This window comes from Bubalus bubalis, chromosome 12, assembly GCF_019923935.1.
Source record: "Bubalus bubalis isolate 160015118507 breed Murrah chromosome 12, NDDB_SH_1, whole genome shotgun sequence".
NCBI lineage: Eukaryota > Metazoa > Chordata > Mammalia > Artiodactyla > Bovidae > Bubalus > Bubalus bubalis.
Window position 1 is genome coordinate 9,309,506 of NC_059168.1, and position 24,215 is coordinate 9,333,720.

The 24,215-nt window shown below is 40.3% G+C and overlaps 1 protein-coding gene across 1 annotated transcript in view; it reads left to right on the top strand.

Moving 5' to 3' along the window:
• The first annotated feature begins 4,766 nt into the window (after positions 1-4,766).
• The window catches only part of TACR1 (tachykinin receptor 1), a 182,327-nt gene continuing 162,878 nt past the window's right edge, over positions 4,767-24,215 (top strand). The window contains exon 1 of the mRNA XM_044925729.2: positions 4,767-5,786. Coding sequence (XP_044781664.2) covers positions 5,398-5,786 — 389 coding nt within the window. The 5' untranslated portion in view covers positions 4,767-5,397. The remainder of the gene's footprint in view (positions 5,787-24,215) is intronic.

Below are 24,215 nucleotides of genomic sequence, written 5' to 3' on the forward strand. Positions count from 1 at the left end.
AGCCATATATTGTCACCCTGCTTATTCAACTTAAATGCAGAGTACATTATATGAAATGCCGGGCCGGATGAAGCATAAGCTGGAATCAAGATTTTTGGGAGAAATATCAATAACCTCAGATATGCAGATGACATGACCCTTATGGCAGAAAGTGAAGAGGAACTAAAGAGCCTCATGATTAAAGTGAAAGAGGAGAGTGAGAAAGTTGGCTTAAAAGTCAACATTCAAAAAACTAAGATCATGACATTCAGTCCCATCACTTCATGGCAGATAGTTGGGGAAACAATGGAAGCAGTCACTACAGGTGGTGACTGCAGCCATCAAATTAAAAGACCATTGCTCCTTGGAAGAGAAGCTATGACCAAGCTAGACAGTGTATTCAAAAGCAAAGGCATTACTTTGCCAACAAATGTCCATCTAGTCAAAGCTATGGTTTTTCCAGTAGTCATGTATGGATGTAAAAGTTGGACTATAAAGAAAGCTGAGTGGCAAAGAATTGATGCTTTTGAACTGTAGTGTTGGAGAAGACTCTTGAGAGTCTCTTGGACTGCAAGGAGACCAAACCAGTCCATCCTAAAGGAAATTAACACTGAATGTTCATTGGAAGGACTGATGCTGAAGCTGGAACTCCAATACTTTTGCCATCAGATGAAAAGAACTGACTCATTTGAAAAGACCCTGATCCTGGGAAAGATTGAAGGCAGGAGGAGAAGGGGATGACAGGCGATGAGATGGTTGGATTGCATCACCAACTCAATGGACGTGAGTTTGAGCAAATTGAGGGAGATAGTGAAGGACAGGGAAGCCCAATATGCTTCTGGTGCCCAATATGCCCAATTGGACAGGTGCCCAATATGCTACTGGAGATCAGTGGAGAAATAACTCCAGAAAGAAGGAAAGGATGGAGCCAAAGCAAAAACAATACCCAGTTGTGGATGTGACTGGTGATAGAAGCAAGGTCCAATGCTGTAAAGAGCAATATTGCATAGGAACCTGGAATGTTAGGTCCATGAATCAAGGCAAATTGGAAGTGGTCAAACAGCGGATGGCAAGAGTGAACGTCGACATTCTAGGAATCAGTGAACTAGGATGGACTGGAATGGGTGAATTTAACTCAGATGACCATTATATCTACTACTGTGGGCAGGAATCCCTTGGAAGAAATGGAGTAGCCATCATGGTCAACAGAAGAGTCCAAAATGCAGTACTTAGATGCAATCTCAAAAACAACAGAATGGTCTCTGTTCATTTCCAAGGCAAACCATTCAATATCATGATAATTCAAGTCTATGCCCTGACCAGTAACGCCAAAGAAGGTGAAGTTGAATGGTTCTATGAAGACCTACAAGACCTTTTAGAACTAACACCCAAAAAAGATGTCCTTTTCATCATAGGGAACTGGAATGCAAAAGTAGGAAGACAAGAGATACCTGGAGTAACAGGCAAATTTGACCTTGGAGTACAGAATGAAACAGTGCAAAGGCTAACTTAATTTTGCCTAGAGAACGCACTGGTCATAGCAAACACTCTCTTCCAACAACACAAGAGAAGACTCTACATATGGACATCACCAGATGGTCAACACCAAAATCAGATTGATTATAACTTTACAGCCAAAGATGGATAGAAGCTCTATACAGTCAGCAAAAACAAGACCGGAAGCTGACTGTGGCTCCTATCATGAACTCCTTGTTGCCAAATTCAGATTTAAATTGAAGAAAGTGGGGGAAACCACTAGACCATTCAGGTATGACCTAAATCAAATCCCTTATGATTATACAGTGGAAGTGAGAAATAGATTTAAGGGACTAGATCTGATAGACAGAGTGCCTGATGAACTATGGACGGAGGTTCATGACATTGTACAAGAGACAGGGATCAAGACCATCCCCATGGAAAAGAAATGCAAAAAAGCAAAATGGCTGTCTGGGGAGGCCTTACAAACAGCTGTGAAAAGAAGAGAAGTGAAAGGCAAAGGAGAAAAGGAAAGATATACCCATTTGAATGCAGAGTTCCAAAGAATAGCAAGGAGAGATAAGAAAGCCTTCCTCAGCGATCAATGCAAAGAAATAAAGGAAAACAATAGAACAGGAAAGACTAGAGATCTCTTCAAGAAAACTAGAGATACTAAGGGAACATTTCATGCAAAGATGGGCACAATAAAGGACAGAAATGGTAGGGACCTAACAGAAGCAGAAGATATTAAGAAGAGGTGGCAAGAATACACATTAGAACGGTACAAAAAAGATCTTCATGATCCAGATAACCATGAAGGTGTGATCACTCACCTAGAGCCAGACATCCTGGAATATGAAGTCAAGTGGGCCTTAGGAAGTATCACTATGAACAAGGCTAGTGGAGGTGATGGAATTCCAGTGGAGCTATTTCAAATCCTAAAAGATGATGCTGTGAAAGTGCTGCACCCAGCATGCCAGCAAATTTGGAAAACTCATCAGTGGCCACAGGACTGGAAAAGGTCAGTTTTCATTCCAATCCCAAAGAAAGGCAAGGCCAAAGAACGCTCAAACTACCGCACAGTTGTACTCATCTCACACGCTAGTAAAGTAATGCTCAAAATTCTCCAAGCCAGGCTTCAGCAATACGTGAACCGTGAACTTCCAGTTGTTCAAGCTGGCTTTAGAAAAGGCAGAGGAACCAGAGATCAAATTGCCAACATCCACTGGAGCATTGAAAAAGCAAGAGAGTTCCAGAAAAACATCTATTTCTGCTTTATTGACTATGCCAAAGTCTTTGTGTGAATCACAATAAACTGTGGAAAAATCTTCAAGGGATGGGAATACCAGACCACCTAACCTGCCTCTTGAGAAACCTGTATGCAGGTCAGGAAGCAACAGTTAGAACTGGACATGGAACAACAGACTGGTTCCAAATAGGCAAAGGAGTATGTCAAGGCTGTATATTGTCACCCTGCTTATTTAACTTTTATGCAGAGTACATCATGAGAAACACCAGGCTGGATGAAGCATAAGCTGGAATCAAGATTGCTGGGAGAAATATCAATAACCTCAGATATGCAGATGAAACCACCCTTATGGCAGAAAGTGAAGAAGAACTAAAGAGCCTCTTGATGAAAGTGAAAGTGGAGAGTGAAAAAGTTGGCTTAAAGCTCAACATTCAGAAAACTAAGATCATGGCACCTGGTCCCATCACTTCATGGCAAATAGATGGGGAAACAGTGGCTGACTTAATTTTTCTGGGCTCCAAAATAAATGCAGATGGTGATTGCAGCCATGAAATTAAAAGACGCTTACTCCTTGGAAGGACAGTTATGACTAACCTAGACAGCATATTGAAAAGCAGAGACATTACTTTGTCCACAAAGGTCCATCTAGTCAAGGCTATGGTTTTTCCTGTGGTCATGTATGGATGTGAGAGTTGGACTATAAAGAAAGCTGAGCACCGAAGAATTGATGCTTTTGAACTGTGGTGTTGGAGAGGACTCTTGAGAGTCCCCTGGACTGCAGGAGATCAAACCAGTCCATCCTAAAGGAAATCAGTCCTGGGCGTTCATTGGAAGGACTGATGTTGAAGCTGAAACTCCAATATTTTGGCCACCTGATGCGAAGTGCTGACTCATTTGAAAAGACCCTGATGTTGGGAAAGATTGAAAGCAGGAGGAGAAGGGGATGACAGAGGATGAGATCGTTGGATGGCATCACCGCCTCAATGGACATGAGTTTGGATAAACTCCGGGAGTTGGTGATGGACAGGGAGGCCTGGCGTGCATGGGGTCGCAAAGAGTCGGACAGGACTGAGCGAGTGAACTGAACTGAACTACTAGGGAGCCCTTCCTACTGCTTCTCTGGACCCTGTTCCAGCTTGGCCATTTGAAATGGCCTTGGAGACAAGGTCTTAAAGCCCGCCAGGGCTGGGGATGGAGTGGGGAGCGAAGACTGGCAGACCTCTCCTCCAGTGCTTATGCAAACTTGGCAGCGGGTTGGTGAGAGGAAGACGAATCCCCGACGCTACCGGGGATGGACTCTGGCCCACAGTCCCGGGAGGCTCAGAGGCAGAGGTTGCAGGTTGCCGGACCGCGAACTCGAGACAGGGGTTGCTGGCAGAGAGCCCAGAGCTGCGCGTCTGGGAAACACACTGGTTAGCAGAGAGCTCAGCCCAGTCCCCACTGCCTGCGCAGGGGCTTCATCTGGAGAGCTTAGCTGGGGCTTTTCACGGAGCAAGGGGCCAAGCTCCCAGGGGAGCTGAGGAAGCTGTTCTCCAAAGCTTAGAACCTATCACTGCCTCCAGGGATTCGGTCTACTAGTGAAAGGAACCAAGTATTTGGGGAGTGTTTCGGGCTGGAGCGAGGTGGGGAGCGCAGCGTCGGCACGTTACCCCCACACATCGCCAACTCCAACCTCCAGAGGCAGGGGCCTCTGCAGAGTTACGGCAGCATTCCCGCCCTCTTTGGATGTTGGGTGTCCATCCCTGCAGCTCCTTCCCAAATCCTTCTTTTCCCCTTTGGTTCATCTGTGCTTGCAGCTGCGGACCCCATCTGGCGCAGTTACTCCAAGGCGACCTAGCTAGCGCCCCCTCCAGGATTGTGTTGGGAGCACGCACGGTTTGCAGACTCCCACAGCAGGTAGCAGCAAAAGGCTTGGTGGCTGTGATGGTGCAGTGAGCCGGTTGTCAACAGATAGTGCAGCTGCGGCCCTGTGAAAGAGGGCCGGCGAGTACGCAGCCCAGGTACTGCCCCTTCTCGGTGACGTCGCTACAGCCTGTTATAAAGACCTCGGGCGCAGCCTGCCAAGGTTCTGCTAACTCCCAAGCTGAGCAGGACTTGAGCCAAGAGGCGCCTGCAAAGCTGCAGGCGGCGGCGGCGGCAGCGGCGGCGGCGGTAATGAAAGCAGAGGAAAAAAATCTCCAGCTGGACCCAGGGCCCCAGAATCCCGGCCACAGACTCTGACTTTTACAGGTTGTACTGTGACTAATACCTCCCAGCCTTATCTTCGCCCCCAGGTCCTCACGCAGCATAGGGCTTTGCCTTTCTCGCTGCAGGCAGGAAGAACAGCACTTGGAAGCAGCAGCAGGTGCAGTAAGGTGGGGGGGTGTCTCCTGCCTCCTGGAACCGTGACCCGTGGAATTTCTTTCTCTGTTCCAGCTCAACGCGGGAGAGACGCTGTTTGCAGATTACAGAACTCAAGTGCTTCCTGAAGCTTAAAAGTGGAGGAATTCAAAGCCAAGGATATACAGCACATCTAGAAGATTTTATTTGAGCGTCAAGCCTTCTTGTAAGGAAGGGGTTCTGTCCAGAAAGAGCCTACGAGCCCTCCCGTCTGGGTTAAACAGGGCTTTTTGATCTCAGGCGCTGGCTCAGGACCCTGCTGCAAAAGGGTCCGTGTGTGTATAGAGAGGAGGGTTTAATCGCTTAGCAGAAGAATGGATAACGTCCTCCCAGTGGACTCAGACCTCTTCTCAAACATCTCCACCAACATCTCGGAGCCTAACCAGTTTGTGCAGCCAGCCTGGCAAATTGTCCTTTGGGCAGCTGCCTACACTGTCATCGTGGTGACCTCTGTGGTGGGCAACGTGGTGGTTATGTGGATCATCTTGGCCCACAAGAGAATGAGGACAGTTACTAACTACTTCCTGGTGAACCTGGCCTTCGCAGAGGCCTCCATGGCTGCATTCAATACAGTGGTGAACTTCACCTACGCAGTCCACAATGAGTGGTACTATGGCCTGTTCTACTGCAAATTCCACAACTTCTTCCCCATTGCTGCTGTCTTTGCCAGTATTTACTCCATGACGGCTGTGGCCTTCGATAGGTGAGCTTGACATTTGTGGAAAAAGGGAAAAAGTATCTTTAAAGGAAGATAGCACTGCTATGGAGCTTCAGGGTGGAATAGTGCATGGTTCAAGGTGGAGATTGACCACTTGTACCACTGGATTTGTACTGACAGCTAGCCGAGTCAGTTATTGATGGGGGATTTTAATCTTATCTGATGCTTTTCTTTTCTATCTCTCTTTCCTTTTCTACTCCTTTCCATTTTTCTGTCTCCTTTCCATTACATGTACATATGTGTGTACAATCACTCAGTCATGTCCGACTCTTTGCAACCCCATGGATTGTAGCCCGCCAGGCTCCTCTGTCCATGGGATTTTCCAGGCAAGAATACTGGAGTGGGTTGCCGTTCTCGTCTCCAGTGCATCGTTCCCACATAGGGAGTGAACTTGCATCTCCTGCATCTCCTGCATTGGCAGGTGGATTCTTTACCACTGAGCTGCCTGGAAACATCCCCCCCCCCCTTTTTTTCCTTCATTTAACTCTTTTTTTCCCCTTCTCCACTCATCTCCCTGACATTTTTCCTTTCAACTCCTACTTTGCTTCTTTCCATATATTCCTTCTGTCTTCTGCCTTTACAGCCTAAAGGGGATACCTAGGGTATAGCCAAGGGTCTGGCCCCTGACTGGGGTACTGTGAATCCTTGCAGGGCTGCTCTTCTGCTGTTCAACCTTTGGATGCTTTCGAGTTTTGAGTACATGTAGGCAAAATTCCTCATTTTCACTTTTTCCTGAAGATTCAGGGGCTTTTTGCTCCCGTCTTACCCCTCTAATATTATTTGGATGTTAAGAGCATTCAATTAGAATCATAAAATGCAGAATTCTAATTAAGCTCTGTCTATGCTGCTAGGAGTTCTCATTCAGGAATGAGAGGCAGCTATGTTGTTCTTAAGAAACTCCACATATAGGGATCCAGGAGTTTTTCAAAATTTCTCTTGCCATGTAAGGTCAATGTTTTTAGACTGTCTGTATCCATAGAGAAACATGCTTGGCAAAGGCAATCAAAGGCAATTGAGAGCTTTTTCCTGCATTCGACAGGCTAGGGTTCCAGAAGCTGATTAATAGTGAAAATGTTGGCATTTTCAAGTGGGTCCTAAGATGGCATGATGGAAAACTAATTATTAGAGCATAGCTCTATTTGTATTGACTTTTTGTGAGTGCCCTAGGTCTCTAATGTGTATATCTATAGATTCACAAGTGTTAAATGTTTACCTAGGATGTGGAGGTATGCTTAAAACACCTGCCACTGTGATTTTGAAATGGGTCCTTCTGATGGCCTTGCTGAGATAAATAAATATGAGAAACCCAAAGAAGAAGCTATGAGAAAAGCTTCAAAAATTTTTTCCCAAAATTATTGAACTCTTTTGCATAAAATTTGGAATTGATTTGAGCGGATTCTATAGCCAAATCTCTTTTTAAATCAGAGGAAACTATGTTTCTTTTGCAGTGATATCCAAATGCTGATTTTTAAATTCCCTTTATGCAACTCTTATGTGCTTAATATGTAATGTGAAAAATAAATTGTGGTGAGTCAATTTATATTTTAAATGTAGGAGAGAAACCAATTACTCAAAGTGGTACTGAAATGAATTTTTTTGAGAATTTATCTCTTATGCTACTCTGGTTTTTAGATATTTGTTTTGCTGGATGTCAGGTACACCTGTAAGTCTTTCTGCAGTGACTTGCTCCCTTAACTTCTCAGCCCCCTTAAACTTAGAAAACTCACAGCATGATGCATAACTGATTTTATGTGCAGTGAAGCCTGATGCTATTTCAGCTTTACACATACTATCTTGATTATCCCTAACTTAGAGGGAAAGTTGATATTTTTACTTCATTGGGTACTTGTGAGCTCAAGGGAGACCCGACAGTCAGTGTGAGCCCAAGCATTCAGTAGCTGATGGAGCCCCAGCAGACAGCTCTCCTGCTCTGGCTTATACAGCAATGACATGCTCCATAGCTCTTCTCTTTCTCTTTGCGCTTAGAAGGTGCGGGGTAGGATTCAGGGTCAAGGTCTTCACAGTGGGTTGAGAAAGGAGCCCGATTTTGGCTGCCTTGACTCTGACATCTCAGGCTCCACTGTTTGTCTCTAGGCAAACCACACACAGGACCCTGACTCTCTGTGACACCCTCAGGAAGATCAGAAGATCTCTGGTGTCAGAGCTGAGGGAAATGACAAGAAATGCCACTTGTGCCTGATGTGCAGGTTATCAACGGCATGCTCAGGGTTAGAGTTCAAGGAGAGTTAGGGATGCTGCTTCAAGGCTGTGTCTCTAGGTTCTCCAATGCTCCTTCTGTTTTTCCTTGCTCAGCCTCGTGAGCAGAGTGAATTAATCCCCTTAGGCCCTCCAATGAATCTAGCTTCCCTACAGGCATGGTCATCCATTTTTTCCCTAGAGTGTTTTAGAGAGGAAGAGGCCTCCATATGAATGATCTCTTCTTTACTCCGCCAAGGCGATGCAGACTTGGAGGAAATGTTAAATTACCTTTTTGTATGCTCCTTGAATTTTTAACAGATAATCTTTGAATTATCTTAAAAAATTAAAGCAACATGGTTTTCCTGATTGTAAAATTAAACCTCATTCATGAAGAACATAGACACAAAAATACAAATCACCCATGACTCCACCATGCAAAAGTAACACCTGTTAACATTTGAATTTCTCTTTTTATGACTATTTCATTACATTATTGAAGTAAGATTCTAGGTAATTTGGTAGGTTATTTTTTTTTATATTAATGGAAAACATGAATAATATTTTCTCATGTAATTAACACTCTTCAGTAACATAATGGCAGTGGCTTCCTCTTAATATTATTCCATTACACGAATATGCTATTATTACTTTAACCATCTCCCTACTGTTGAGAATCTGCTAATTCTGTATGATAATTTTATTTTGTTTTCTTGATTGTTTCCTTAGGGTAGATTCCCAGAAATAAAATTACTGGGTCAAATGAAATGAAATTTTAAAGAATGCTGCTTCTAATTTTAAAGGATTCTAAACCCTGGGCAGAGCAAGGAGCGTGTCTTTTCTGTTTTGTTTACTTTTATCTCCTCAGAACGAAGAAGAGTGCTTGGTACTTAGAAGTCACTATATGCTTACTGATTAAATGAATGAACAAATAAAATAATACATGCTCCTATAAAAACATTTGGAAGAACATTATCAATGGCACCCTCAGGGTTTATAACTATTTTCAAGGTAGAGTTAGGAATAAGGCCTCAAGGCTGTATTTCCAAGACCTCCATTTTAAAAAGTGTAAACAATCTACCATTCCAATACAGAAAACTAGATATAGGTCTGGAACGCTATACTTACTTTTTCTGTGTTACTTATGCCACATAGAGTCACTCATATTCAATATACATTTTGGATCATAATAAAAACAGTTTCAATGGTTGTTTTTTTGTGTGTGTTTTGTTTTGTTTCATTTTCCAAATCATGAAATAGTTTTCAAAATAAGATTTTTAAAGGATGCATTATATTGCATAGCTATAATCATTTATTTAATCATTCCTCTATTTTTAGATGTATATTGTTTCCATTTTGAATGATTACAGGTAACTCTGAAATTAATATTCTTGACAGAAATCTGAGAGCATCCCTTGTTCTTTTCATAGAATAAACTCCTGAAAATTGAATAGCTGGGTCAAACTGTCTTGGTAAGCTTTGCCCAATTTCCTTCTAGAAACAAAGTGTAGGCAGAGAAAAAGACTTGAGCTGCAGATGGTAGAACTGATTTCAGTCTTTCCTATAAACTTTCCATAGAGTGAAGGGAGAGAGACAGAGAGAGATAATGAGAGTCCCTTCAGAAAGAATACCCATTTACTGAAGGCAATGGCTACCTAGAATTTTTTAACATTGCAGAGACAAATATACTAAATAATATTAGGTTTACTAATTAAACTCCAACAAATACCAAGGATTTTTCTTTTTAAAACTCTGTAATTTCTCCCACTCAAAACAAAATTTTAAAATTCGTATTTTAAAAACTAAAAGGTATGTGTGTGATGTTTCATGAAATTGGAAGTTGAAAGACGCTGAGAGGGGCACCTTCACTCCTCAGGACCCAGTGACGATGACTGGTTCCAGTTCTCTGGAGCAGCATCCAAGAAGAGAGGAGGGGGAACCAATCCTTAAGCCCCACAAAAGGGGCGGTAGAAGCGAATGGGGACCTGACTTGGAACCCAGCTCACAGCAGCTAGAGGCTCAGAAAAGTGCTAGTCTGATAACACTGTTTCTTTACCTGGCAGGGGCTGTTTTAATTTCAGCAAATGAAAGGTAAATGTTGCTTACTTCTCAGACTGGGTCTAAATAGATATATTGTATTTGAGTGAAAGAAAACATCCAAATGATGATGGTCTCTGGACAATATGAAATTTGTTCAGGACCAAAAAAATATTTCCTCATATAGGGGTAATGATTGAAGGTAAAAGAGGGAATGAACTCTCTGAGAGATTAAAAGAGGAACCAAGACATGCATAAATAACAAAACTCTGCTTACTGATTCCCTGGTATCTATCCAACTCCCAGTCATATGCAGCTACAAGTCTAAATAACCTGCTTCCCAAGTCTCTGCTAGACCTGCAGTCTGTCCTTGAACCTCACCTTGTTGACAGACTTGGATCCCATTGTATATCTCAGGGCAGTCCTTCTCCATCACACCCAGAGGCAAGTCTTTCCACTAATTTTTTTTTAATTAGTTTATTTTAATTGGAGGCTAATTACTTTACAATATTGTATTGGTTTTGCCATACATCAACATGAATCTGCCACAGGTGTACATGTGTTCCCCATCCTGAACCCCCCTCCCAACTCCCTCCCCGTACCATCCCTCTGGGGCATCCCAGTGCACCAGCCCCAAGCATTAGATAGATCTTACAGTCCATGACTAAGCACCCAGGTGTTGCTGAGAATGTTCATTCACTAGAAGTTCATCCATGGTAACTGATCCTGTCTTTTCAAATCATGAATCTTGAATATATAAGGGTTGATACAGACCTTCTTGAGTTTTTTACATCTTGGATGAACCATTTTGGCTGCAGGACCTTTCCTGGAGAGGTCTGCTGCCCACCTACTTTGGAGTTGCCCCACTGCCCTTGCCACATCCTCTCCCAAATCATAGGAGCCCCCAGGGTCCTGAATGGTCAAAGCCCTTGTTTTGGTGGGGGTGGGGGGTTGGCTGTCAGAAACATATATGGGTTCAACTGGGGGAAAATAAAGAGTAATTTTCAATGTAAAAGCACATCATAGGACCACTTGACTACTATTACTGTTGTTCAATTAGAAAATAGTAGAATAGAGATTGTAAGCGAGAAACACTCACTGTTAAACTGGAAAAAGATCTCCAGTCCATCAAGGGATGGTGCCACCAGGTACGTGGTTCCTGAATCAGGGCCTCATGCTTTCCCTCAAAGGGCTTATGATACATAATGATTTAAAGGTAACTATAACATACGGTGTTATATGATAGGTTTCATAAGTATTGTAGAAATTCTATAGGAGTGAGGAGGCAGGAGGTAATCTAGCAGTGATGATCAAGAAAGGCTTCAAAAGGTGATAACTGATTTGAGCCTTGAAGATTGGATAAGGTTTTTAAAGAAAATTAAGTTAAGGAAAGGTGATATTTTAGGTAAAACAAACTATACAACAGCAATATGGAAATAAAAAGTTGCGAAGTATTTGGGGAGAATGACAGGCTGACTCAATTTGAGTGAATTCACAAGTGAATCAAGAAATGGATGGAGGAGTTGGTCAGAGGAAAATGAGTATAGTTTTTGTTGGATTTTACGTGAAAATATAATGATTAGTTTGAAATGCCCAACAAGCAATTTGAGAGGTGGGGGTAGAGAATAAGAGCCTAGGGAAACAAAATCTATATTTAGGAATTTTCTGAACAGATGGCTTATTGGAAATTTGAAAGTAGAGAATATCTCTTTTACCTATATATGTTTCTGGAAAAGAAGCCAGGGATTCATGGAAATGTTCTATCAGGTATTAGAAGGGAAAAAATAAGAAACAGAGAGGTAGTGGAATAATCAGAATATGTGGAGTGACAAAAATTAAGAGAGGTGAGTTATGATGGGTTATATTATAGTGTCATTAGAATCCGAGGATGATGACATTAGTTTTGGCAATTAGAGGACATTGGTGAGCTGTTAGAGACTGTAAGCACAGTATGAAGGGGGGGGGCGGGGGTTGGATAAAATTACATGCAATGAGGGAAATGGCCTCTTATTCATCCATTTGTCCATTCAGCAAAGCTTTATTGAGCACTTACTATGTACCAGATGCTAATGCAGTGAAATATTGCCTTTGCCCATCTGCTCTCAATCTTCAACTATCAACAAAGTTACGAACACCGTTATAACCCAATGCAATTAGTACCACGCAGAGGGAGTTCGGAGACAAAGGAATGGTCTACCCTTGGCAATGTGGGAAAGGCTTAGAGTAAAATAAAGAAAAGGAAGAGGAGGGGAAGAGGAAATAAACAGCAAAGTACAGAGAAAACAATGTGAAGTTTGGGTTTTTAAAATAAACTTCAAGAGCATTGGATTGGGGATCATCATAATGATTTATTCATGTTTGTCACCTGGAAACTAGAAAGAGGATTTTATATTAATACAGTTTATAATGATCCGTTATGGTGCATGTTCTCCAATACACTGTCTCATCTAAGCCTTGATACCAATGGGGATTTTGTTTCTACTTTGGATAGACTATTAAAAACAATTTTTTTAGCATCATCCTCATACTCGCCACTCCCTAGTAACTTGGAGACCCATGCAATTTGCATTCATGTGCCTTAGACGTCTGCCTGTACGCTCCTGCTCAAGGTGGCTTTTGAAATCCGTATAGTCTAAGGAAAGTGATATAAGGGTCCTACTGTTTCAGAGAGGATGTTAGAGCCCTTTTAACAAATTTTCACTCAAATAATAATTCAACCCCACAACCTTCTAGACAGCATCATTGTAAGAAGATCAAATTCTGCTTAAATATTTCACTCAAGTTGTCTCATTTGTTAAATTCATTCCATTTTGAAGCATTATAAAATCATTCCTTTTATTGAAGGAATAATGACCCTGATTTGGGGCTGCCCTTACTAATATAATGCCTCTTCCCTGTGGCCATCTCTCTGATAGATCCATCCTGAAGCTTCTCTATTTTGGTTAACTGTCCCTAGTTCCTTCATCTTTCCATCCTCATTGTCTCTACTTGCTATTCCCATTCGCTCAAGTCAAAGTCGCTCAGTCGTGTCCGACTCTTTATGACCCCATGGACTATACAGTCCGTGGAATTCTCCAGGCCAGAATACTGGAATGGATAGCCTTTCCCTTCTCCAGGGGATCTTCCCAACCCAAGGATCAAACCCAGGTCTCCCGCATTGCAGGCAGATTCTTTACCAGTTGAAGCACCAGGGAAGCCCTGTGGTCCTTTTAACTGAGAGTTTAAATAATGCCCAGAACTGAGCATTACCCTATTACCATTACCTTGTCCAGATCCGCCTGCTATAGGGCTGGTGTACTACCTCTTGACTTTGTCTTCTTAGACTTAGTTCAGGTGCTGCCTCTACTAAGAAGCTGACCTTAATCTGCAGGTCTAGTGAGGTGTCCTTCCTGTGTATTCCTGTCATTCATGCAAGATATTTGTATATCATTTATGCAACTCTCTGTAACTTGATCTTTCCCACACCCTCCCACCCACTAAACTGCAAGCACCATGAGAACAGGAATGCTTTATCTGGTTTCCTGTTACCTGGCACAGAATAGGAACTTATTAAAGTGTGTATATAGTGGTTGATATGACTGTACTTCTCTTCTGCACACACCAACCAAAATCTGAAAACCAGACATCAGACAGACTTCAAAGCACACCTATGATCCTATGCCTTGAAGCAAAAGAAAAATCAGATCAAATTTCTGTCTACCATGATGTTTTGCTACAAAATAGAAAACTTTTGGTTTCAAATCCCTGTTCAAGAATAACTACATGTTCTAATTCACCTGTCTCTTCCAGACTTCACTTGACTGGTCCCCACTGGATTCCCAACCCACACCCTGTCCCCAACAGGTATTATACCCCAGAAGAATACCTTTGATTGATTTCTACCTTGGTATTTATCCTTTCTCCTTTAGCTCCAATCTATCAAGGCATACTGAAAACTCTGAGATATTTCATGGACCCTTTTGAGGTCCAACTATTGCCATCCCACTGGCTTTTTCTTCAACACCCTTGCTAGCAAGAGGGTGTTTTACTTGTCTCTGCTTTACTTGTCTTTCCTGAGGCAGGACCAGCAAAATCTGTCCTGCATCCAGCCCTCCAAGTGCTATATCTACAGTATTTGTTGAAGACCTAGACTGTACCATATTAAAATACCATCACAGACACAGGAAGATTTCAGCAGAGTGGCCTAAGGAAGTCATAGACCTTGAGGGCAGACTGGGAAACTGACTTACTTTAGAAACTGATTTGCCACCTTTAGAAGCTGTGTTTCCAACTTTCAGAAGGACTATGAAGCTCTATGGATAAGGAAACCCAGGGATGAAAAGATGCTTTAATGACAGCCATGTGACATAAACCTCAGTGTGAGTGTTAATGTGTGAACTGCCCGTTTAATATTTGGGACTCTCCGTGGAGTGCATTTCATGTCTTTCACATATGAGTGTCTTTCAATAACCTTACATCTGACTTTTGATAATGGAGTTCAGTGTAGGAAAGGTTCCAACAGTGGTTCTACACTTACTAGTTATGTGAATATGGGCAAGATACTTAACCTCTCTGGGCCTCAATTTTCCCACCTGATCAAAAGGATATTAATAAAAGTTACCCTGTGGAGTATTGTTGCAAGGAGAGAGGGAAAAGGAAAGGAATGGAACTGCATGAAAAGTTCCTAATCTGCAATCTCTAATAACCCACGACACACCATTATTCTGTCACAGCATCCTCTTGGATGCTTTCTACATCAGGTGTAACAGCAGCAAGATGAAACATTTATATCCTTCCCCACTCCCCCCATAAATATAAACTATAAAATACTTCTAATTGAGTCAGCAAACCTGTTTCCAAATGCCATCCAGCATCCTTCCCATCTGTGGAGGTGCACATACTCTTTACCAGAAGCCAAGTATTTGGATATTATATACAGCTGACTCTTGAATGACAGGAGTTTGAATTGCATGAGTCCATTTATACCCAAATTTTTTCAATAGTAAATAATATAGTTCTACACCGTCAGCAATTGGTTGAACCCACAAATATGGAGGAATAGAGGGCAAGCTATAAATAACACTGTGGATTTTCAAGTGTTGGTGCCTCTAATCCCTGCATTGTCCAAGAGTCAACTGTGTTACAGCCCAGAAAAACCAAATCATTTTCTTTTATACCATCTCCGAAATTACATGCCACATCCCACATCCTACATGTCCCAAAGACACCACCCTCACATTAAGCTTCATTTGTGTGTTATATGTTTGAGGGAGAACTTGGTCATACCAAAAAACGTTAACTTCCTGCTTGTGTTTCACTGATATTCAATTTGTTAAGTTGTGTTTCTTTTGCCTTTGAACACTTCTCAGTCTTGAAAGTTTTCTTATAAACCTAGGTTGCATGTGTTAAATATCAACTTTCTCTTGTCCTGTGACCAATGCTCCATTTGGTGTTGTTTTTCTGTTGCTAAGTCATGTTTCACTCTCTGTGGCCGCATGAACTGCAGCAAGTCAGGCTTCCCGGTCTTTCTCCTGGAATTTGCTCAAACTCACGTCCATTGAATCAGTGACACCATCCAACCATCTCATTCTCTGTCATCCCTTCTCCTTTTGTCCCCAATCTTTCCCAGCATTAGGGTCTTTTCCAGTGAGTCGGTTCTTCACATCAAGTGGCCAAAGTGTTGGAGCTTCAGCTCCAATGAATATTCTTCCAATGAATATTCAGGGATAATTTCCTTTAGGATAGACTGGTTTAATCTCTTTGCTGTACAAGGGAGTCTCAAGAGTTTTCTCTAGTATCACAGTTGGAAAGCATCAGTTCTTCAGCACTCAGCTTTCCTTCTGGTCCACCTTTCATATCTGTACATGACAACTGGTAAAACCATAGCTTTGACTATGTGGAACTTTATTTGACAAAGTAATATCTCTGCTTTTTAATATGCTGTCTAGGTTTGTCATAGTTTTTCTTCCAAGAAGCCAGCGTCTTTTAATTTTGTGGCTGCAGTCACCATCCACATTGATTTTGGAGGCCAAGAATGTGAAATCTGACACTGTTTCCACTTTTGCCCTATCCATTTGCTATGAAGTGGTAGGACCAGATGCCATGGTCTTCATTTTTAACTGTTTAGTTTTAAGCCAACTTTTTCACTCTCTTCTTTCACCTTCATCAAGAAGCTCCTTAGTTTCTCTTCACTTTCTGCCATTAAAGTGGTAGCATCTGCATATATGAGGTTGTTGATATTTCTACAGGCAATCTTGATTCCAGCTGGTGAGTCCCCCAGCCCAGCATTTCGTATGATGTACTCTGCATATAAGTTAAATAAGCAAGGTGACAATATACAGCCTTGATGTACTCCTTTCCCAATTTGGAACCAGTCTGTTCCACATCCCGTTCTAACTGTTGCTTCTTGTCCTGCATACAGGTTCCTTAGGAGGCAGGTAATGTGGTTTGCCTCCACATTATGAATATTCCTGCTTCCTCCTTTATGAATATTCTATAGTTTGTTGTGATTCACACAGTCAAAGGCTTTAGCGTAGTCAATGAAGCAGAAGTAGATGTTTTTTGGAATTCCCTTGCTTTTTCTATGATCCAGCAGATGTTGGCAATTTGATCTCTGGTTCCTCTGTGTTTTCCAAATCTAGTTTCTACATCTGAAAGTTCTCAGTTCACATACTGCTGAACCCTAGCTTGAAGGATTTTGAGCATAATCTTGCTAGTATGTGAAATGAGTGCAATTGTATGGTAATTTGAACATCCCTTGGCATTGTCCTTCTTTGGGATTGGAATGAAAACTGACCTTCCCCAGTCCTGTGGCCACTGCTGAGTTTTCCACATTTGCGGGCATATTGAGTGCAGCACTTTAACAGCATCGTCTTTTAGGATTTGAAATAGTTCAGCTGGAATTTCATCACTTTCACTAACTTATTCATAGTAATGCTTCTTAAGGCCCATTTGACTTCACACGCCAGGATGTCTGGCTCTAAGTGAGTGACCACACCATCATGGTTATCTGGGCTTCTTCGTACAGATGTTCTGTGTATTCTTGCCATTTCTTCTTAATCTCTTCTGCTTCTGCTAGGTCCTTGTCGTTTTTGTCCTTTTTTTGTGTCTATCTTTATATGAAATATTTCCTTGGTGTCTCCAGTTTTCTTAAAGAGATCTCTAGTCTTTCCCATTCTACTTTTTCCCTCTATTTCCCTACATTATTCACTTAAGAAAGCTTTCTTATCTCTCCTTGCTATTCTCTGGAATTCTGCTTCAATTGGGTATATCATTAAGCAGAAAGTATTATGTTTAATGTACACAGACATATAAACAGAAAAACTAGATATCCTATGGTTTCATGTTAAAAAATTAAAATGTTCTGAATCAGGTATTATGAGATAAACTTACAAGTTTATAAACAATAGCTGCAATAGTTAAATTCACTTGTTCAGATAGTTAAGGCTTTACTATTTATAGTAAGACTTTTAAGATATATATTTGTCCTTTGTAGATCCTAAGGAAGCTGAGAATTAGCTTTGGGGTGATGGAACCTTTCCGGTAGTTTGAGTTTCAAAAGGCTTTCTCCTTTTATTTCCTTCAGTCTCAGGTTTTACCTGATTGAGCTCCTTTGGCTCAGCCTCAGGTTATTGTGCACAGTATTTGCATTTCTGATTTACAGAGATTTGCAAGACAAAGATGGAGACAGTTGTTTTATTTCCCCCTGAGAACTGGTCTGCCACTAAATGATATTAAAAGAATGATTTGCCCAACAATATTTAAAAAAAATTTTTTTATATCCGTGAGAAAATTTTCAACTAAACTGCAAATCGAGGGTTCTATTTGCTACAGAGTTAGGGTTCAATTTATCATGCCTTCAAAAGTTAGCACAAGACTTTCAACAAAGACCCTCTTAAGCCCAGAGCTAAAATCACTAATATTATCTTTATTACCCCCCGAATATGAGCTTTCAATTTTAATTTCATATTATGAGGGTTCAGGTAACACTGCTGGTTTCTTTTGGTATGTTTAATTAATGTTGTTAAGGGGCAGGTTTATATGCCCTGTCTTATAATATCAGGCAGGGGAAGCATTCCCCAATGAGATTCATAATATTTATCCTACATTATAATTAGGCACAAGAGATGTAACCATCTTATATAAATCCATTTAAATATACCAGTTTATATAAATTTTCATTTTATTTGTGCCAATTATTATACCTTCAACTTTTGTTTCCATTAGAATCCCATCAGCAAGTTTTTTTCCAGTCTTAAAAGATGTATGTGTTTATGTATATACATATACATGTGACATATTTTGTTGTTTACTTGCTAAGTCATATCTGACTCTTTTGCCATCCCATGGCCTCTAGCCTGCCAGGTTCCTCTGTTCATGGAATTCTCCAGGCAAGAATACTGAAGTGAATAGCCATTCCCTTCTCCAGGGGATCTTCTCTACCCAGGGATTGAACCTGCATCTCCTGCATCGGCAGGCAGATTCTGTACCACTGAGCCACCAGGGAAGCCCATTGAACATACATATCTAAGTATATATATGGGATGTACTTGACTGGTGCCCTTTGATGCTGGGGACTAATGGGAGGTTTCCTTTTGGTTCATTCAACTGTAGTGCTCTTGCCACCAAAACCTTGGCTTCCTCTGCCTCTAAAGTTGAATACAAATTACAGAGACAGAATTTGGAAGAAATAGAAAGATGACTTAAATCTTCAACCAGTAGGGGAGAGAACACAGTAGGCTCGTGCCTCAGGAACTGTGCCCCGCCTCCTCTGAAATCTGAGAGACTGCATGTAGCCTGGGTCTCATGGTCTTAGAGTAAATGATAGGCTCAAAGTAATGAAAGTCTTGCATTCTTCTTCTTGTTTTGTTTCAAAAGTCATAGCTGGCATCAGGTAACCCAGTAATTGGGTTTGTCTTCCTCTGGTGTATTGTACTATGGCTTTCTTTCTGAAATGAAAAAAGAAAGAAAACTACAAGGGAAAGCTGCCTTAAAGGTAAGCTCCAGGTACAGGATGTAATTAGCATAGAGTTAAAGGGTAATAGGTGCAGGATATAACTCATGCGGAGTTAGGGAGGTGATAGGTGCTGGTAGTAGTTTATATAGTAGCAGGTTGGTTTTGAGAAAAGCAAACTTAGTTACAGACTACAGATTAGGAACAGTTAAAGTAAAAACAAGTGATCAGGCCTGCTCACTGTTCTCTATATCTTCTTTGTTCTCAGGAAAAGGAAAGAAACAAAAGAAAAACTCATTCCTCTTTTTTTCTATTTCACTGCAACAAATTCCCTCTGTTAGTTTATTCCCTCCATATCAATGCAGGAGGGGAAATAGGTATCATTCTTGCTTGGCTGAGGACAGAACCTTAGTTTTGCTCGATTTGATGATCACCAGCTCTCGGGCCCAGGGGCTCATCTATCTCTTACTTTAAATTTCCCTATTTGAACCCCAAGAAATCTTTATTAGGAGGATGAGGGATAATAGTCTGTCTTCTGTAGCTTCTTCAGGCTGGCACATGATTCATAGACCCCACCTAGATGGGGTCATGGAGTTCTTGCCCTGTTCATTAAGGGGCTGCAGGGTGGGTTTTGTAGTTATTCCTGCAGGATCTGTTCTGAGGAGTGGCTGTAATGTCTGCATCATTTTTACCTTGAATTGAGTCTGTTGTAGTCTGGAGGAGACAAAACTTAGCAAGTGGTTTAAAAAAAGAGAGGCCAATGATCAGTAAAAGAATTATTGCAACTAGTTAGGGGTCAGAGAAGGAGTAATAACCAAGTTACATTTGATAACAATTTTGATTATTGTCACAATAGGGTCAGTGCTTGGGTTATCCTGTACAAACAAGTGGAGACATTTGGAATCAGTAGTTGGAGGAGTTAAAACCAGATATTAATAGACAAAATAGATCTTATTTCTTTTTAGGAATATAGGCCTGATTCCTAATCTAGACTTAACACTTTGAGGAGATGTAGCCAGTTGTCTCGGTTCATCCAAGTAGGTTTTAACCTTTAATGTGGCTATTGGTCACTACATATGTGTTTTTTCTTTTTGCTAACATATGATCTAAAGCAACTTCATCATCTAAACATATTAGATTTACATGGGAAAACCTTTCAAAGGTAAGATTGTAGTTACCAGGGCTAGCAGACATTGCTTTGAGAATGCCTGATGGCATTTCAAGTCTGACACAGCTCGGAAAACTCAGGTTCTTAATGATACAAGGGCTTGTCTGAAATCACACCATAGTGTCACCTATTTATTTCCTTAGATGTCTGAACAACACTCTCTTTTGACTTTTAATAGTAATTTTCCCCTTAATAGCCAATCACTGTCATTGATGTTAGCATTTCTCTAGGTATGAGAAGACATAAGAACCAGAGCCCATAAAATCTTCTCTTAAAAGTATCTTTCTGAAGGCCTATTCTACCAGTTTTTCCAGAGCACAGAGGGCCTCATTCCTGATCTCCACCAGGAAATCCTTTCAGGGGGTATTCATGGTCGGTAGATGTAGTGACCATGATTTAATCTTTGTAGAGGTAGATGGTGAATGCCAATTTCCAGTTGGAAGAGCCTCTTCTGGGTCACAAATTTGACCATAGTTTGGGGAGCATTTCATGACAGTTTTGTCCCATGGCGCTAGGAATCTCATTCCCAAATCTAGTGATTTCATTGACAGGGCACTCAATGCTCTGTTACTGGTTTAGTCCATAAAACAGTATTCAAAATTCTCTGGGCTACCCATGCTTATTAGTCCCTTGTGGTCCAGGAAAATATTTGTTTTTGTTGCTTCTTCCCATATCTAGAGTTACACTGTTACAATCATTGATCTCATACAGAACTACATATCTAATCAACTACTTCAAGTCACCTAGTTATCATTATTATCCTGCTTATGCACTGGGTACTGTAAGAGACAATAATTTTATAAAATAGGCAGGATATAAGTAAAGTAGCTAGTGACATTGGCAAAGTCATAGTGTAGCAGGGAGACAAAAGCATAAACAGTTTGAAAACAAAGAACAAGTTATAACAATGACTAGAATGACTAACTATAATCCAGTTTGCAGTAAACCATCGAGTCCATAGGAAAGCCAGTTGGAGAAGCCAAATTCTGGCAGGAACAGGTAGACAGAAAAACATAAATTTTTCATCTTTGTTTACAAAGGCATACTTTATCAATTTGTTGTAAACCACAGCATAAGAGAAAAGGTTTTTCTGAAAAACAAAGATTCAAGCTAGTATATTTTCCGAAGTCATAAAGTTATAAATCATATTCATCAGTTCATTCAGTTCCAGGTTGATCCTGTTGATCTAGATGAAGTAATCAAGTTTTCTATCAGAATTTTGTCAGTGGTATTTTTGTCAGTTGAGTGGTATTTTCTAAGACTATCAGAAACTTATATTTGCTTAGAAAGTTCTTTTTATGAGTCTTCTTGAAAATCTTCATTTTTGTAACAGCATCAATATAAAATAATTGTCTATAAAGGACAAAACTTAAAATAGCATGGCTAGAGATTTGATGAGCAGGAAATTTGGATATTTCCCTAACATATAGCAAAGAGTGAAAAAGCTGGCTTAAAACTCAACATTAAAAAAAAAAAAAAAAACCCTAAGATCATGGCATCCAGTCCCATCACTTCATGGCAAATAGAAAGGGAATAAAGTGGAAATAGTGACAGATTTATTTTCTTGGGTTCCAGAATCACTGCAGATAGTGACTGCAGCCATGAAATTAAAAGATGTTTGCTGCTTGGGAGGAAAGCTATGACAAATCTAGACAGTATATTAAAAAGCAAGGACTTCACTTTGCTGACAAATGTCTGTATAGTCAAGGCTATGGTTTTTCCAGTAGTCATGTATGGATGTGAGAGTTGGACCATAAAGAAGGCTGAGCACTGAGGAATTGGTGCTTTCAAATTGTGGTGCTGGAGAAAACTCCTGAGAGTCCCTTAAGCTTCAAGGAGATCAAACCAGTCACTGCTAAAGGAAATCAACCCTGAATATTCATTGGAAGCACTGATGTTGAAGCTAAAGCTTCAATACTTTGGCCACCTGATGGGAAGAGCCAACTCACTGGAAAAGATCCTGATGTTGGGAAAGACTGAAGGCAAAAGGACAAGGGAGTGGCAGAGGATGAGATGAATAGATAACATCACTGACTCAATGGATATGAATTCGAGCAAACCCTGGGAGATAGTGGAGGACAAAGGAGTCTAGTGTGCTTCAGTTCAGAGGGTGGCAAAGAGTTGAACATGACTTAGCAACTAAATAACAGCAACAAACAACATTTTATGTTAACAACTAGAATGAGGACTGATAACATATATTATATATAAATTCTGAAATACCTATATTAATGACATTTATCCATACACTATAGCCTAAAATTCACCTCCAATCATTTGGCAATGCTTATGAATTTAAAATACCAAATAAACTTAAAACATTCCTCTCTAAGATGTCTCAGAGATGTTTCTTTGAAGCATCCCAGAGTCAGCTGGAGGTTAAAATAGCTTTAGTTAGATTTTGATACTTGGGAAGTTTGTTAGGACTATCAAAAAGGTTTTAAAACAAAACAGGGTCATAGGTCACTGAAACACTACTTTTTTAACCAAAGCCACAAAATGTTTAAAAGAAAACAAATGCAAATCATTCAAGGGCCCAGAAATTCACACAATATCTTATCAAAGAGGAGCACTTCTAACACAGAGAAATCAAATTCCAGTCTTGCATTAGCTTACTTAACAAAATCCATTAACTTAGTTAACTCCAATCTAAATTTAGTTAATCCTGACCATGTATGAAACTTTTTACTCCTCATCATTTTCTGTATCCAGCCTGTCTCTCATTTTCCATCCAAATAAAATCAATCAGATCATTCTTTTTTCTCACTAAAATATCCTTTCATTCCTCATACCTTCTTTACTGAAAATATACACTTTCAGTAAACACTTTCAGTCTCTTACTGTACACTGAAATGTCTGTTATTCCACTAGCTTTAATTATATGTTTAAATTAGAATCTTCAACTCTTAAGACACTAATTTTTAATGAAAGCTAAGAAGTAAGCAATTATGAACTCTCTTTTACATTTGCATTCTATAGATTGGTAAGCACAAATATCAGTGGTAATTTCTTAAAACACTTGCTTTCTGATAGAGAACAACAACTCAGGCTAACACCAAATATTTTCATTTATATTCCTAAATATGTTAATTTCTCTGTTTAGTAATTGATATTTCAGTATCCTCTAGCTAGTTAATAAACTTCCATCACTTAAATTAACATAACTCTAGAACTTAAGGTTACAAAGTACCTGGAAAGATCATCTTAAACAGACATTTCTAAAATACAATTATTTAATGGGTTACCCCAAATCTCTTATCTCATTTACATTTGAAGTTTTATCAAAGAAAGTTATTTTTCTTGCAACAGATATAATAAGGTCTTATTTATTAAATCTAGGTACAGTAAAGTAGTATACCTAATTTTGATGACTTTAAAGATGACTATATCAATTGGATCCACAAACTTAAACTTTAATACCAGGTATCAAGTTAATTTTGAGAATTTCTGAGTTCACATGAACCTGAAATTTCTTTAGGCAGGTTTCTTTACATTTAATTTGTGAGCATTTACTTTTTAATTGAATGGAGCATTTTATAAATTTAGTTTTGATAATACTTTTCAAAGGTAGAGTTATTGCATATGTATAATGTGTACACAGACATAAACAGGCAAAACTAGAGATCTCATGACTTCATTTAAAAAAAAAAGTTATGAATTAGGTATTATAAACTTGAAGAGATTTCTAGTCTTCCCCATTCTATCGTTTTCCTCTATTTCTTTGCATTGTTTACTTAGGAAGTCTTTCTTATTTCTCCTTGCTATTCTTTGGAACTCTGCATTCAGATGGGTTTATCTTTCCCTTTCTCTTTTGCCTTTTTCTTCTCTTCTTTTCTTAGCTCAGTTGGTAAAGAATCCACCTGCAATGCAGAAGACCCTGGTTCAATTTCTGGGTCAGGAAGATCCCCTGGAGAAGGATCAGGCTACCCACTCCAATATTCTTGGGTTTCCCTTGTGACTCAGCTATCCATGGGTTGGGAAGATCCCCTGGAGACGGGAAAGGCTATACCCACTCTAGTATTCTGGCCTGGAGAATTCCATGGACTGTATAGTCCACAGGGTCACAAAGAGTCAGAGACAA